Below are 14,119 nucleotides of genomic sequence, written 5' to 3'. Positions count from 1 at the left end.
TGTTAATTCCACGACTGTATATATCGGTATCGGTCGATATCAGAATCGGTAATTAAGAGTTGGACAATATCGGAATATCGGATATCGGCAAAAAAGCCATTATCAGACATCTCTAGTTACAGCCTCGTTCCAAAATGGAACAAATTCATTTTTGTCCTCGGAATTCTACAGACTATCTGAGTCAGGCCACACGTTTGTTTATTGTCGCTGTTTCACTGAAAGTGATCATAACGTGCAAATCAAACGTCAACTATTAGTCATAAAACGTGATCCAATGACGTGTGCTGCTTTGCACATGATTAATTAACACACCCTTTGACTTCCACTAAACATAATTCAGTGTTATTAGTTCATACGAACAGGACAATGCATAGTAATGCGTAGTATTAACCTTGCATCCACTCAATGATCCCAGCTGTTAATCTTCATGATGAATATTTACAGGCATGATTAGAGGAGACAGGAACGTGTGCACATAATTGATTTATTATCTGCCCGGGGTTCCACCTGGCACATCCTCATCTTGATCAGATTGTCATCTTTTTTGTCTTCAGAGGTCCCACATTTAATCAGGCGGAGCGACGCGGATGGATGGAGCAGCCTTTTCCCAGATAGAAACTTTACCGCGTTGCCATGGCGACGAGAGTAGGGGGGGGGGGGGGCGATACGCTTTAAACCGAGGATAGAACGTGTCCTCGCTTGGCGTCGACCCCGCCCACTTTTCCCTCCTCTTCATCGTCATCTCCTTTCTCCTCAGAGGGGCAGCAGCGACTCCCAGAGTTCGGGGGAGTCGGCCACCGTGGGGCGCTACAGCGGGCGCCGTCATCCCGGGGGCGACGAGGACGAGGAGGAGGAGGAGGAGGCGGTCCGGGAGCTGTCCGAGGTGGGCGTCCATCCTCGCTTGTGTCCTCCCTCAGTGGAAGGGCAAAGCCCGGCGCCTTGCAGAGGTACCAGGCCACATGTGACCTGAAAAAAACCACACAACTCAGGAGAGGTCAGACCTCCTCCAAGGCACAACAGTCTTCATTCATATCCAAACTCTAGATTTTACCAGTAAAAATAACAGTGGTGCCGCATTCCAATTTACAGTCATTTGGTGAAAGAACCACAACATTTGACAGAAAATATGTTTACAGCAAAATCTACGGAACCAAAAGAAATAGCTCGGTTGGTAGAGTGGCCGTGCCAGCAACTTGAGGGTTCCAGGTTCGATTCCCGCTTCCGCCATCCTAGTCACTGCCGTTGTGTCCTTGAGCAAGACACTTTACCCACCTGCTCCCAGTGCCACCCACACTGGTTTAAATGTAACTTACATATTGGGTTTCACTATGTAAAGCGCTTTGAGCCACTAGAGAAAAGCGCTATATAAAAATAATTCAGTTCACTTCACTATTGGAAAAAATATACCATGTATTCCACGTACTGGATATATAATACATGGGATTATTTTCTCTGCAAAAATTCTTATTGATGACCAAATTATATGAAAAATTAGGCGTACCAAGACGAAATGTTGTTAACCAATGTGTTGTTGTTAATAAAAACTGTGTGTGTGTGTGTGTGTGTGTGTGTGTGTGTGTGTGTGTGTGTGTGTGTGTGTGTGTGTGTGTGTGTGTGTGTGTGTGTGTGTGTGTGTAAAAAAAAAAAATATATATATATATGTGTGTGTATATATTTCTGTGTATATGTATAAATATTTATATGTATATATATATATATATTTATATATATGTATATATTTCTGTGTATATGTATAAATATTTATATATATATATTTATATATATGTATATATTTCTGTGTATATGTATGTATATATTACTGTGTATATGTATACATTTTTATATATATATATATATATATATATATATAATGTATATGTATTTGTATATATATTTTTTTTTTATTCATTCTTATTCTAAATCAATGAATAATTTTCAAAAATTAATTAAAACATTTTTTACAAACATTTTATTTTTTTATTTTTTATAGTAATCAATTATAAAAAAAATAATTAAACTTTTTATTTATTTATTTTTGTACATTTTTACAAAGCTTTCCTAATCCGTAACCCGTTTTGAAAACGTTTTATTATAATTAAAATTCCAAACAATACCCTGCAAAAATCTCTTTCAATCGAGAATCCTGTTGAATTAAAAAATCGGTCCTGAATCGGAATTGGAGTCGGATTGAATCCCTGGGCTGGGACTGGGTATTGAAACCTCTGTTCCATAATGTCGAATGATGCGGACACGTTTGTTACTGGGTACTTTGTACGTGTAAGTGTTAAAGTTAAAGTTAAAGTACCCATGATTGTCACACACACACTAGGTGTGGCAAAATTATTCTCTGTATTTGACCTATCAGCCTTGATCACCCCCTGGGAGGTGAGGGGAGCAGTGAGCAGCAGCGGTGGCCGCGCCCGGGAATCATTTTTTGGTGATTTAACCCACAATTCCAACCCTACGCAATGATAATTATTTCTTACTTGTTGTTGACAAAGTGCACTGCAACATTCTTGAATGGTCATTACTTGCTCCAGTGCTATTGTGTGCTTAGCTGTTGTGTAGCTGCTGGTAGCCTACAGCCGAGCATGTTTTTTTTTTGCTTCATGCAAAAAAAAGTTGGCTCCAAATTGTTCAACAGCAGTCCAACTAGCGGTGGTTGTGTTTTACAGATGAGCGCGTAAGCCGCAGCCGAGGAGCTCGCTGGCCGTCGCCGCTCTTTCACCTGCCAGCCGACTTCTTCCACCCGGGCGCCCCCGAGAGCCCGGGGGAGAGATCGCCGTCCAGGCCGGATCAGCTGTCCTCCTGGGCCTCCCTGCGCTCGCCCGGAGCCAACAGAGGGCCGCCGCACTCACGGGTATTCAGGCCGGACGAGTGGATGGAGTAGTGTGCGCGTGCACGGATGGATGGATGACTGTATGGATGACTGTATGGATGACTGTATGGATGACTGTATGGATGACTGTATGGATGACTGTATGGATGACTGGATGGATGACTGGATGGATGACTGGATGGATGACTGTATGGATGACTGTATGGATGACTGGATAGATGACTGGATGGATGACTGGATGGATGACTGTATGGATGACTGTATGGATGACTGGATGGATGACTGGATGGATGACTGGATAGATGACTGGATAGATGACTGCATGGATGACTGGATGGAGGACTGTATGGATGACTGTATAGATGACTGTATAGATGACTGGATGGATGACTGGATGGATGACTATAGATGACTGGATGGATGACTGGATGGATGACTATAGATGACTGTATGGATGACTAGATGGATGACTGTATGGATGACTGGATGGATGACTGGATAGATGACTGGATGGATGACTGGATGGATGACTGTATGGATGACTGGATAGATGACTGGATGGATGACTGGATGGATGACTGTATGGATGACTGTATAGATGACTGGATGGATGACTATGGATGACTGGATGGATGACTGGATGGATGACTGGATGGATGACTGTATAAATTACTGTATAGATGACTGTATAGATGACTGTATGGATGACTGTTAGGATGACTGGATGGATGACTGTATGGATGACTGGATGGATGACTGGATGGATGACTATGGATGACTATGGATGACTATGGATGACTGGATGGATGACTGTATAGATGACTGGATGGATGACTATGGATGAATGGATGGATGACTATGGATGACTGGATAGATGACTGTATGGATGACTGTATAGATAACTGTATGGATGACTATGGATGACTGGATGGATGACTGTATAGATGACTGGATGGATGACTGGATGGATGACTATGGATGACTGGATGGATGACTGGATGGATGACTATGGATGACTGTATAGATGACTGGATGGATGACTGGATGGATGAATATGGATGACTGGTTGGATGACTGGATGGATGACTGTATGGATGACTATGAATGACTATGGATGACTGGATGAATGACTGTATAGATGACTGGCTGGATGACTATGGATGGCTGGATGGATGACTGTATAGATGACTGGATGGATGACTGGATGGATGACTATGGATGACTGGATGGATGACTGGAGGAATGACTGTATGGATGACTGTAAGGATGACTAGATGGATGACTGTATGGATGACTGGATGGATGACTGGATGGATGACTGGATGAATGACTGGATGGATGACTGGATGGATGACTGGATAGATGACTGAATGGATGACTGAATGGATGATTGTATGGATGACTGGATGGATGAGGAGCAGCTCATTTTATATCCATGTTAGCATTTCGGGGCTCTAGTTGCCAGCACGCAATTAGCGGCACAGGTGGCCAGCCGGCGATTAATGCTGTAGTTGCATGCTAGCATTTTGTGCTCCAAATGCCTGCTAGCAGGTAGGGCGCTAGTTGCCAGCTAGCCATTAGCGTGCTCGTTGCCAGCTAACTATTAACGCGTTGATTGCCAGCTGGCGATTAGCATTACTATCTGTCAGCTAGCGATTAACAGGGCAGGATGCTAGTTAAGTGATTAGCGCTCTAGTTGCATGCTAGCAATTTAGTGCTAGAGTTGCCTGCCGTTAATGAGTGCGCTAGTTGCCAGCTAGCGATTATCGTGCTAGTCGTCAGCTAGAGAATCAATGCGTTGTTTGCCGGTTAGTGAATAGCAATATTAGCTGCCATCTAGCGATTAGCGGCGCGAGATGCCATTTAATCATTAGCGCTGTAGTTACGTGCTAGCAATTAGTTAGTTAGTAGTTACCTGCCAGAAATTATAGCTTGAGTTGCCAGCTAGCGATACGTGCATCAGTAGTCTGCTCGCAATTAGTACACCAGTTGTCAGGTAACAATTAGCATGTCAGTTTTCAGCTAGCGACGAGTGCACCAGTTGTCAGGTAACAATTAGCGTGTCAGTTTTCAGCTAGCAACGTGCGCAGCAGTTGTCATCTAGCCATTCAAGCGCACAATGGTGTAGCGTCTTAAGCAATCAGGTGTTGAGCGTTAGTGGACAAAAGATCAGAAGTGTTGTTATGAATGTGTACAACCTTTGAGCGAGACGAGACAAACAAGAACAAAGAGGCTCCTTTTTCCTCCGCGTATCCATGACGACCAGTCTACCTGTTGGCTTTGTGGAGCTCAGTGATCCTGGTGCGGTGGCGCCGGGCTAATTAGCATCGCCGCCACTCAGCTCTGTCGGCCGACTCTCTGAGCATTCTTATAGTCTTGTTGCGTCTCTCACGGGCTTTTATTTTGGAATGTTTTTAACGCCCGTGCCTTCCTGTTTGAAGCCCTTCTCCTCGTACCAGGGTGCACAAAGATGACTTTATTCAACTCAAACTTCAGAAAAATTTTAACTTCTTGATTTATCCATAGCGGACTGAAAGAAGCAAAGTGAACCCTTTTATCTCTGCGGGTGGAGGCGGGGCCATCAGCAAACACACCCACCCAAGTTGAGCCCAAAATCTCATCATTTGTCCCTGATCCCATTTGTGACATTTCCTGAAAGTTCCTTTAAAATCCGCCCATATATTTTTAAGCTCATTTATGTTGCTAACTATGAAGGTTAATTTGTTGTCTTTATTATGGAAGGTTTTTTTGACACTCAATTTATGTCACTGATTTTTTTACAGAAAATTATGCTGGCAATTTCCTTGAAAAAAATTCAGTGTTTTAAAATGTCATTGTATGATAATTTAGTGTAAAAAAAAAAAAAACAGTGTATCAACACTAACTGTAAAAGAAATTCACTGTGTAAAAATTCAGTGTAAAAAATAGTGTAAAAAAAAAATCAGTGTGAAAAAAATTCACTGTGTCAAAATTCAGTGTGTCAAAATTCAGTGTAAAAAAAAATCTATTTATAAAAATACAGTTTATAAAAATACATTTTATAAAAATTCCGTGTAAAAAAAATCACAGTGTAAAAATTCATTGCAAAAATAATCAGTGTATAAAAATACTGTTAAAAAAATTATGTCTAAAAAAATAGTTAAAAAGATTCTGTGTAAAAAAATTCACTGTATAAAAATTCAGTGTAAAAAAAATTCATAGTTTCAGTTAAAAAAATTCACTGTAAAACAAATGTTTGTGTCAAAATTCAATGTATAAAAATTCAGTGTAAAAAAAAATCAGTGTGTAAAAATTCAGTGTTAAAAAAAAATAATGTAGGTCAAAATTCAATGAAAAAAATCAGTGTATTGAATACAGTGTAAAAAAAAACAGTGTAAAAAAATTCACTGTCAAAATTCAGTGTAACAATATCAGTGTACAAAAATATAGTTAAAAAATCCTGTGTAAAAAAAATTGTGTCAAAATTCCCTGTATAAAAATTCAGTGTAAAAAAAATCTGTGTAAAAATACAGTGTAGAAAAATTCAGTAGGTAAACATTCTGTGTAAAAAAATCAGTGTATTGAATACAGTGTAAAAGAACAGTGTAAAAAAACAGTGTAAAAAAATTCACTGTGTCAAAATGAAGTGTAACAAAATCAGTGTATAAAAATACAGTTAAAAAAATTAAGAGTAAAAAAATGTATGTCAAAATTCACTGTATAAAAATTAATTGTAAAAAAAATTCAGTGTAAAAAAAAATTCAGTGTAAAAAAAAATGTGTGTGTAAAAATTCAGTGTAAAAAAATCTGGTAGGTAAAAATTCAGTGCAAAAAATCTGTGTATTAAAATACAGTGTGAAACATATTCAGTGGTAAAAAATTTAGTGTGTCAAAATTCTGTGTAAAAAATCAGTGTATTGAATACAGTGTAAAATAAACAGTGTAAAAAAAATCAGTGTAAAAAAATTCAGTGTGTAAAAATTCAGTGTAAAAATATTCCCTGCTGAAAAATTACAAGCAAGACTCAAACTTGACACCTCATTGGCTGATTCTGAGACAGGATCGATCGCTTCAGTCTTAATTTTTGAAGCAGCGAATTTTTCGAAAATAAACATTCCCTTTGCGGGGTTATGAAAAATACTTACCCCTAGGAGGGGGCCTGACAGAAAACAGTTAAGAACCACTGCAACAGGGCCCAGTGGGGCAGTGACTTACCACATCTAGCAGGTGGAAAAATTAAGTGACATTGTGAACAGTTGATGCCATGGTAGAGGTCTGGGTTCTTGTGAAGACAGCTGGTCCCTCTCTTTCCGCAGTACACATCCCACAGCGACCCGTCCTCGGCCGCGGACGGTTCAGAAGACAGCCTGCAGACGGCGCCGGAGGGAGTTCTAAGCGTCTCGCCGCCTCGGGAACTGGATCTCCCCTGTCGACTCTCCAGCCCCCCTTCAAATGTCAGTGCAAGCCAGCAGCTGGGGCGCCCGACTGGGAAGAAACGGGTGTCCCCGGTTCGCTTCCAGGCCACTCGGGGCCACCGGAGGAGCCAGAGCAGCTCCGGCGGCGGCACCTCTACCCCCAAGGACTCCATGGACCCGTCTGACTGCGCCTCTGAGGCTCTGAACAGCCTCTCGCTGAACTCGCTGCTCACGCCGGCCTCTTTGGCGCCCCCGCTGGTGAAGAAATGTGACAGCACAGGCTCGCTGGACCAACCTAAGGGGAGCAAAGATGGATGCCAGCTCTCTGAGGACGATGCTCACGGGTACTGGACGGCGGGTAGGGCGGGAGACGGCGACGTCACAGACTTCAGCGGGGAAAACGGCAACCGGGATAGAGGCACAAACTCCCGAAAGAACAGATGAAACTCTTCTTTTGGAAATCCTGACTAGAGAGGGACTCTTCCGACTTGTTCTGTGACCCACCCAACTCGTCTTTGAACCGTCTGTTCCGTCACTCCCCTCCCGGGTTCCGGCTGCTAGGGCTCGGTTGTCAGTTCACTGACTCTGGAATGATGGTAATTGTAGTGGTTCATGAGGCTTCCTGGAAGCTGCTTGAAAAACGGGGAGAGGATTCGGGACTCAGAACCGGGGCGCCTGCAAAAAAAACCCCATGGTCAGTGTTGGTCACATGGCACACTTTCTGCGGAAGAAGAAGCAGAACTCTACCTGTTTTTATATCCTTCTAGATGGCTAAAAAGTAGCATTGGACAAGAGACAGGATGTTTCAAAGGTGAGCTATTTTCTAGAAGTAGACTCAAATGTTCTCTAAAGACGTTTCCATCAAGCGGTCCAGTCTGGATTATTTTGAAAGTACCTACTATGGAGTCAAAAGTAAGGGACTACATTTAAAAAGCGTTGTTGGAAAACACCTTCAAATTCAACCCACCAATGCAGCTTCCGAATGCTAAGGAGTGGGGACACTGAGCTGGCGTATGCAACAAAGCTTTTCGGAAAGGTGTCACCCCCATTAAACCATCGAGATTGAGTACCCCTTTTGGTGTAGCCCCTCAGTTGGAACTAGGAATGGGTACCGAATTTGGTACTTTCTATAGGTACCGACCAAATTCCATTGGTACTACTGAGTACCAATTAGTGTAAAATTCAACAGTACCGTATTCCGGTACTTTTGTTGCAGACTCTGCATCGACTCAACCACTCGGTGGGCAAATAGGCAAAAAGCGGGGAAAACAGTGCTCAAAAGTAAGGAAATGCATTTTAAAAACGTTGAAACAACACGTCTGTCCCCATTGGTAAATCCCACCAATGCAGCTATTGAATGCTAACATGAAGCTAGCTACCTAGCTAAAGAGTGGGGGACACTGGACCGTCCTATGTAACAAGGTTTTTCGGAAAGGTGTCGCCCCCCTTAGACCATCTGGATTGAGTCCCCCATAGGGTGCAGGCCCTTAATTGGAACTAGGTATGGGTACCAAATTAGGTACTTTTTATAGGTACCGACTGGCCATTCATGTAAAATCATCCATTCATCCATCCATTTTACTCCGCTTATCCGAGTTCGGGTACGCAGCAGCCTAAGCAGAGAAGCCCAGACTTCCCTCTCCCCAGCCACTTCGTCCAGCTCCTCCCGGGGGATCCCGAGGCGTTCCCAGGTCAGCCGGCAGACATGGTCTTCCCAACGTGTCTTGGGTCTTCCCCTTGGCCTCCCGCCGGTCGGACGTGCCCCAAACACCTCCCTAGGGAGGCATTCGGGTGGCATCCTTACCAGATGCCCGAACCACCTCATCTGGCTCCTCTCGATGTGGAGCAGCAGCGGCTTTACTCTGAGTTCCAGAGCTTCTCACCCTATCTCTAAGGGAGAGCCCCGCCACCCGGTGGAAGAAAACTCATTTTGGCCGCTTGTACCCGTGATCTTGTCCTTTCGGTCATCATCATCATCGGCGGTCACTCGAACGAGTATGACGATCCTCCTGGTAGGGGTGTATTCCTTTATGGAGGATGCCTGTGCGTGACTTAGTTTGACGTGGGGAGACTGGTGCACAGACAGTCACCACACGATCCTTGACAGAATCGGGTCAATGGAGTCCAAGACGACTGGGGACCCTTTTCTGCCGCAGCCTTCTTCCGCCATCGCAGCCGTTGTGGTAGTTCTTAAAATCTACCGTCGTCCGCCTGCTCCGCCGTTGAGGTCTTCACCGTATCCCTGGCTTGGGGGCAGTCAGGTACTAGGCCTTTGCCAAGGGCCACCTGGGGTAACAGTAGTAAAGGGGTTAACCTCCTAGTGCCCCAAGACCCCATAGAGGAGCCTCCACTGCCGGATACACTTTAACGTCATGCCCAGGACATAACCCAAAGCTCATGACCATAGGTGAGGATGGGAACGTAGATCATGTAAAATCAAGCAGTGCCATATTCTGGTACTTTTGTTGCAGAACTGCATTTAAAGAACGTTAAAACAACACGTCTGTCCCTGTTGAAAAAATGTTTTAAAATTCAACCAACCAATGCGGCTTTTGAATGCTAACATGTAGCTACCTAGCAAAGGAGCGGTGACACTAAACTGGCCTTTTTAACACGGTTTTTTGGAGAGGTGTTGCCCTTAGACCATCTAGATTGGGTCCCACATAGGGTGCAGCCTCTCAATTGGAACTCTTGATGGGTACTGAATGAATTCCGTTGGTATGACCGGGTACCGAAAAATTTAAAAATCAAACGGGTGCCATAATTCGGTACTTTTGTCGCAGAATAGAAAGTTGCCTAGGAGAAAGTGTTCAAAAAGCAAGGCTCCACCTTTTCAAAAAGCGATAGCTCGATGCTAATTTGGATATCCCATTCACATGCTACGGATTAGCATTAGCGATTTTACATGACGATTTCAACACCTCCAAATTTGGTAATGAAAACTACAACTTGTAAATTGTGAATAGTAATTTGTTGTGTAGTCTATACACACTAGCGCCATCTAATATATTGGAATTGCAACTGCATGCGGTCTACGATATAATACTTGCAAATCATATTCAGATGTGGAAGAAAACAAGACATATATTATATTAATGTCACGTAAAAAAATAAAAAATTAACACAAAGTACCGGAAATTGGTACTGTTGAGTACCGGTATCAATTCCTCGGTACCTGAAATCGGTTAAAATGTTAAAGGTGTGGTCCCAGAATGGTGCCCGGAAGTGGCCCAGGTTAATCATCTTGCTAATGTAAACAGTGACGGACCAAACTGTTCTGCTTGGTGGAAACCGGTCTCAGGGGCCAGTCTAAAGTCCCGACTGCGTGGATCATGGCTGCTGCCGATCACGTGGGCTCCTTGGTGGCGCCCACGTATCCAAGAAAGGGCTAAAATGTACCGAGTTGCAGACCTGGGCCAAATACTCCGATCTTTTCTTCTACACCCGTTTTCATCCGATCCGAACCGTTGAAGTATCGAAACGTTCGGCTCGGCCGGCTTACCGTAGCAACCTTTTTTTTTTTTATCTTCTCAAAATTTACAGATTACCTGGAGTTCCAGATTTTCCAGGAAATGTAAAACTTGGTATGTGACACATGCTAACTGTTAGCATGCTCATGTTAGCATACTATCATGCTAACTTTTTTTATCCAACTTTACAGCCGTTGACCTCGGAGTCATATAACTTGGTACTTGACACATGTTAACTGTTGGCATGTTAGCATTATCATTTTATCATGCTAATTATTTTTGGCCAATTTTTCAACATTACACCTCAGAGTCATATAACTATGCTGTTAGCATATTAACAGTAGCATTCTAACATTAGCTTGCTAACTTTTTTAGCCAAGTTTTCACCCGTGTGCACCACAGAGTCATATAACTTGGTACGTGACACATGCTAACTGTTAGCATGCTACCATTAGTTTTCTACCATTAGCTTGCTAACTTTTCTAGCCCATTTTTCAGCCGTGTGCCTCAGAGTCATATACCTTGGTACGTGACTCATGCTAACTGTTAGCATGCCACCATTAGCTCGATAACTTTTCTAACCATTTTTTTAGCCGTATGCCTCAGAGTCATATAACATGGTATGTGACACATGCCAACTGTTATGCATACGAACTTTAACATGCTACCATTAGCTTGCTAACTTTTCTAGCCCATTTTTCAGCCGTATGCCTCAGTCATATGACTTGGTACGTGACGCATTCTAGCTGTTAACATGCTACCATTAGCTCTGTAACTTTTCTAACCATTTTTCAGCCGTATGCTTCAGAGTCATATACCTTCGTACATGGCACATGCTAACTTTTAGCATACTAATGCTAGGATGCTACATTAGCCTACTAACTTTTCTTGCCAATCTTTCAGCCGTATGCCTCAGAGTCATATAACTTGGTACGTGACACATGCTAACTGTTATTCATGCTAACCTTAACATGCCACCATTAGCTTGCTAACTTTTCTAGCCCATTTTTCAGCCGTATGCCTCAGCGTCACATGACTTGGTATGTGACACATTCTAACTGTTAGCACGCTACCATTAGCTTGTTAACTTTTCTGGCCAATTTTTCAGCCATATGCCTCACTTATATAACTTGGTACGTGACACATGCTAACTGTTACTTATACTAACCATAGCGTGCCACCATTAGCTTGCTAATGTTTCTAGACAATTTTTCAGCCCTATGCCTCAGTCATATGCCTTTGTACATGACACATGCTAACTGTTAGCATACTAATGTTCGGATGCTACCATCAGCTTACTAACTTTTCTAGCCAATCTTTCAGCCGTATGCCTCAGACTCATATAACGTCGTACGTGACACATACTAACTGTTATTCATGCTAACCATAGCATGCCACCATTAGCTTGCTAACGTTTCTAGCCCATTTTTCAGCCGTATGCCTCAGAGTCATATGACTTGGTACGTGACGCATTCTAACTGCTAGCATGCTACCATTAGCTCGACATCGTTTCTAGACAATTTTTCAGCCGTACGCCTCAGTCATATACCTTCGTACATGACACATGCTAACTGTTAGCATACTAATGCTAGGATGCTACCATTAGCCGACTATCTTTTCTGGCCAATTTTTCAGCCATATGCCTCAGTTAGATAACTTGGTACGTGACACATTCTAACTGTTAGCACGCTACCATTAGCTTGTTAACTTTTCTGGCCAATTTTTCAGCCATATGCCTCAGTTATATAACCTGGTACGTGACACATGCTAACTGTTATTTATACTAAACATAGCATGCCACCATTAGCTTGCTAAAGTTTTTAGCCAATTTTTCAGCTATACGCCTCAGTCATATACCTTTTGTACATGACAGATGCTAACTGTTAGCATACTAATGTTCGGATGCTACCATTAGCTTACTAACTTTTCCAGCCAATCTCTCAGCCGTATGCCTCAGAGTCATATAACTTGGTACGTGACACATGCTAACTGTTATTCATGCTAACCTTAGCATGCCACCATTAGCTTGCTAACGTTTCTAGCCCATTTTTCAGCCGTATGCCTCAGAGTCATATGACTTGGTACGTGACGCATTCTAACTGTTAGCATGCTACCATTAGCTCGACATCGTTTCTAGCCAATTCTTCAGCCGTACGCCTCAGTCATATACCTTCGTACATGACACATGCTAACTGTTAGCATACTAATGCTAGGATGCTACCATTAGCCGACTATCTTTTCTGGCCAATTTTTCAGCCATATGCCTCAGTTAGATAACTTGGTACGTGACACATTCTAACTGTTAGCACGCTACCATTAGCTTGTTAACTTTTCTAGCCAATTTTTCAGCCATATGCCTCAGTTATATAACCTGGTACGTGACACATGCTAACTGTTATTTATACTAAACATAGCATGCCACCATTAGCTTGCTAACGTTTCTAGCCCATTTTTCTGCCGTATGCCTCTGAGTCATATGACTTGGTACGTGACGCATTCTAACTGTTAGCATGCTACCATTAGCTCGACATCGTTTCTAGCCAATTTTTCAGCCGTACGCCTCAGTCATATACCTTCGTACATGACACATGCTAACTGTTAGCATACTAATGTTCGGATGCTACCATTAGCTTACTAACTTTTCCAGCCAATCTTTCAGCCGTATGCCTCAGAGTCATATAACTTGGTACGTGACACATGCTAACTGTTATTCATGCTAACCTTAGCATGCTACCATTAGCTTGCTAACTTAAGATCGCCGGCTCGCGCGTTTCAACCCCCTCGACGGCCGTCTTTGCTTATTTTTTTTGTGTTCTCACACTGTCAGGTTCAAACACTGATGACATTTATTAAAAAAGACAAAGAAGCAAGGAATTAAACAGAGACAGAATTCAATTTAGCTCAATTGAGGAGAAACGTCTGGGCTGTACTCTTGTACAGTCTCCCACCACGCTCTGATGAAAGATTGTAGGCCTCCTCTTTTATTTGGACTTTCCCTGATTACATGGCAACATCTGTTTCTAAAGGAAGGGGGTCATAAACAGCCGCTGCCTTTGGTCGTAAAACAGTTCAAAGAAAAGGTGCTTGGAGGGGAATCAGGCCCTGCTTCCTCTACGCTTTGTAGATCTCGGGTCAGGACAAAATATTCCTGTGGATTACAATACATCAAAGAAACCAACACCTTCATGTCGCTTCCCACCCTACACAGTGGAGTTTTACAAGCCTTCTGCTTGGTAAGAGCAAAGACAGCTTTTGTCTACTCGCCGGGAACTCATTGAAACACAAAAGTTTTGTGTTAACTTAGATACAATTATTCTGACACACACCATTTTTGTGTTAAAAATCTACAACGCTAACTCTGCTAACTCCAACCATCTTGGGTTTTGTGCGCACTTCCCATCCCTACCGGGTCCGGA

At 42.8% G+C, this 14,119-nt stretch overlaps 1 protein-coding gene across 1 annotated transcript in view; it reads left to right on the top strand.

Moving 5' to 3' along the window:
- Positions 1-14,119, top strand: part of LOC133634271 (voltage-dependent T-type calcium channel subunit alpha-1I-like) — a 334,793-nt gene that overhangs the window by 320,077 nt on the left and 597 nt on the right. Inside the window, exons 35-37 of the mRNA XM_062027399.1 lie at positions 758-947; positions 2,676-2,860; positions 7,135-14,119. The exon at positions 7,135-14,119 is cut by the window's right edge and continues 597 nt beyond it. Coding sequence (XP_061883383.1) covers positions 758-947; positions 2,676-2,860; positions 7,135-7,677 — 918 coding nt within the window. The 3' untranslated portion in view covers positions 7,678-14,119. The remainder of the gene's footprint in view (positions 1-757; positions 948-2,675; positions 2,861-7,134) is intronic.

The sequence above is a fragment of the Entelurus aequoreus genome, linkage group LG18, assembly GCF_033978785.1.
Source record: "Entelurus aequoreus isolate RoL-2023_Sb linkage group LG18, RoL_Eaeq_v1.1, whole genome shotgun sequence".
In the NCBI taxonomy this organism is placed as follows: domain Eukaryota; kingdom Metazoa; phylum Chordata; class Actinopteri; order Syngnathiformes; family Syngnathidae; genus Entelurus; species Entelurus aequoreus.
Note: the sequence above shows the minus strand (reverse complement) of the source record. Positions and strands in the feature narration are given on the sequence as shown.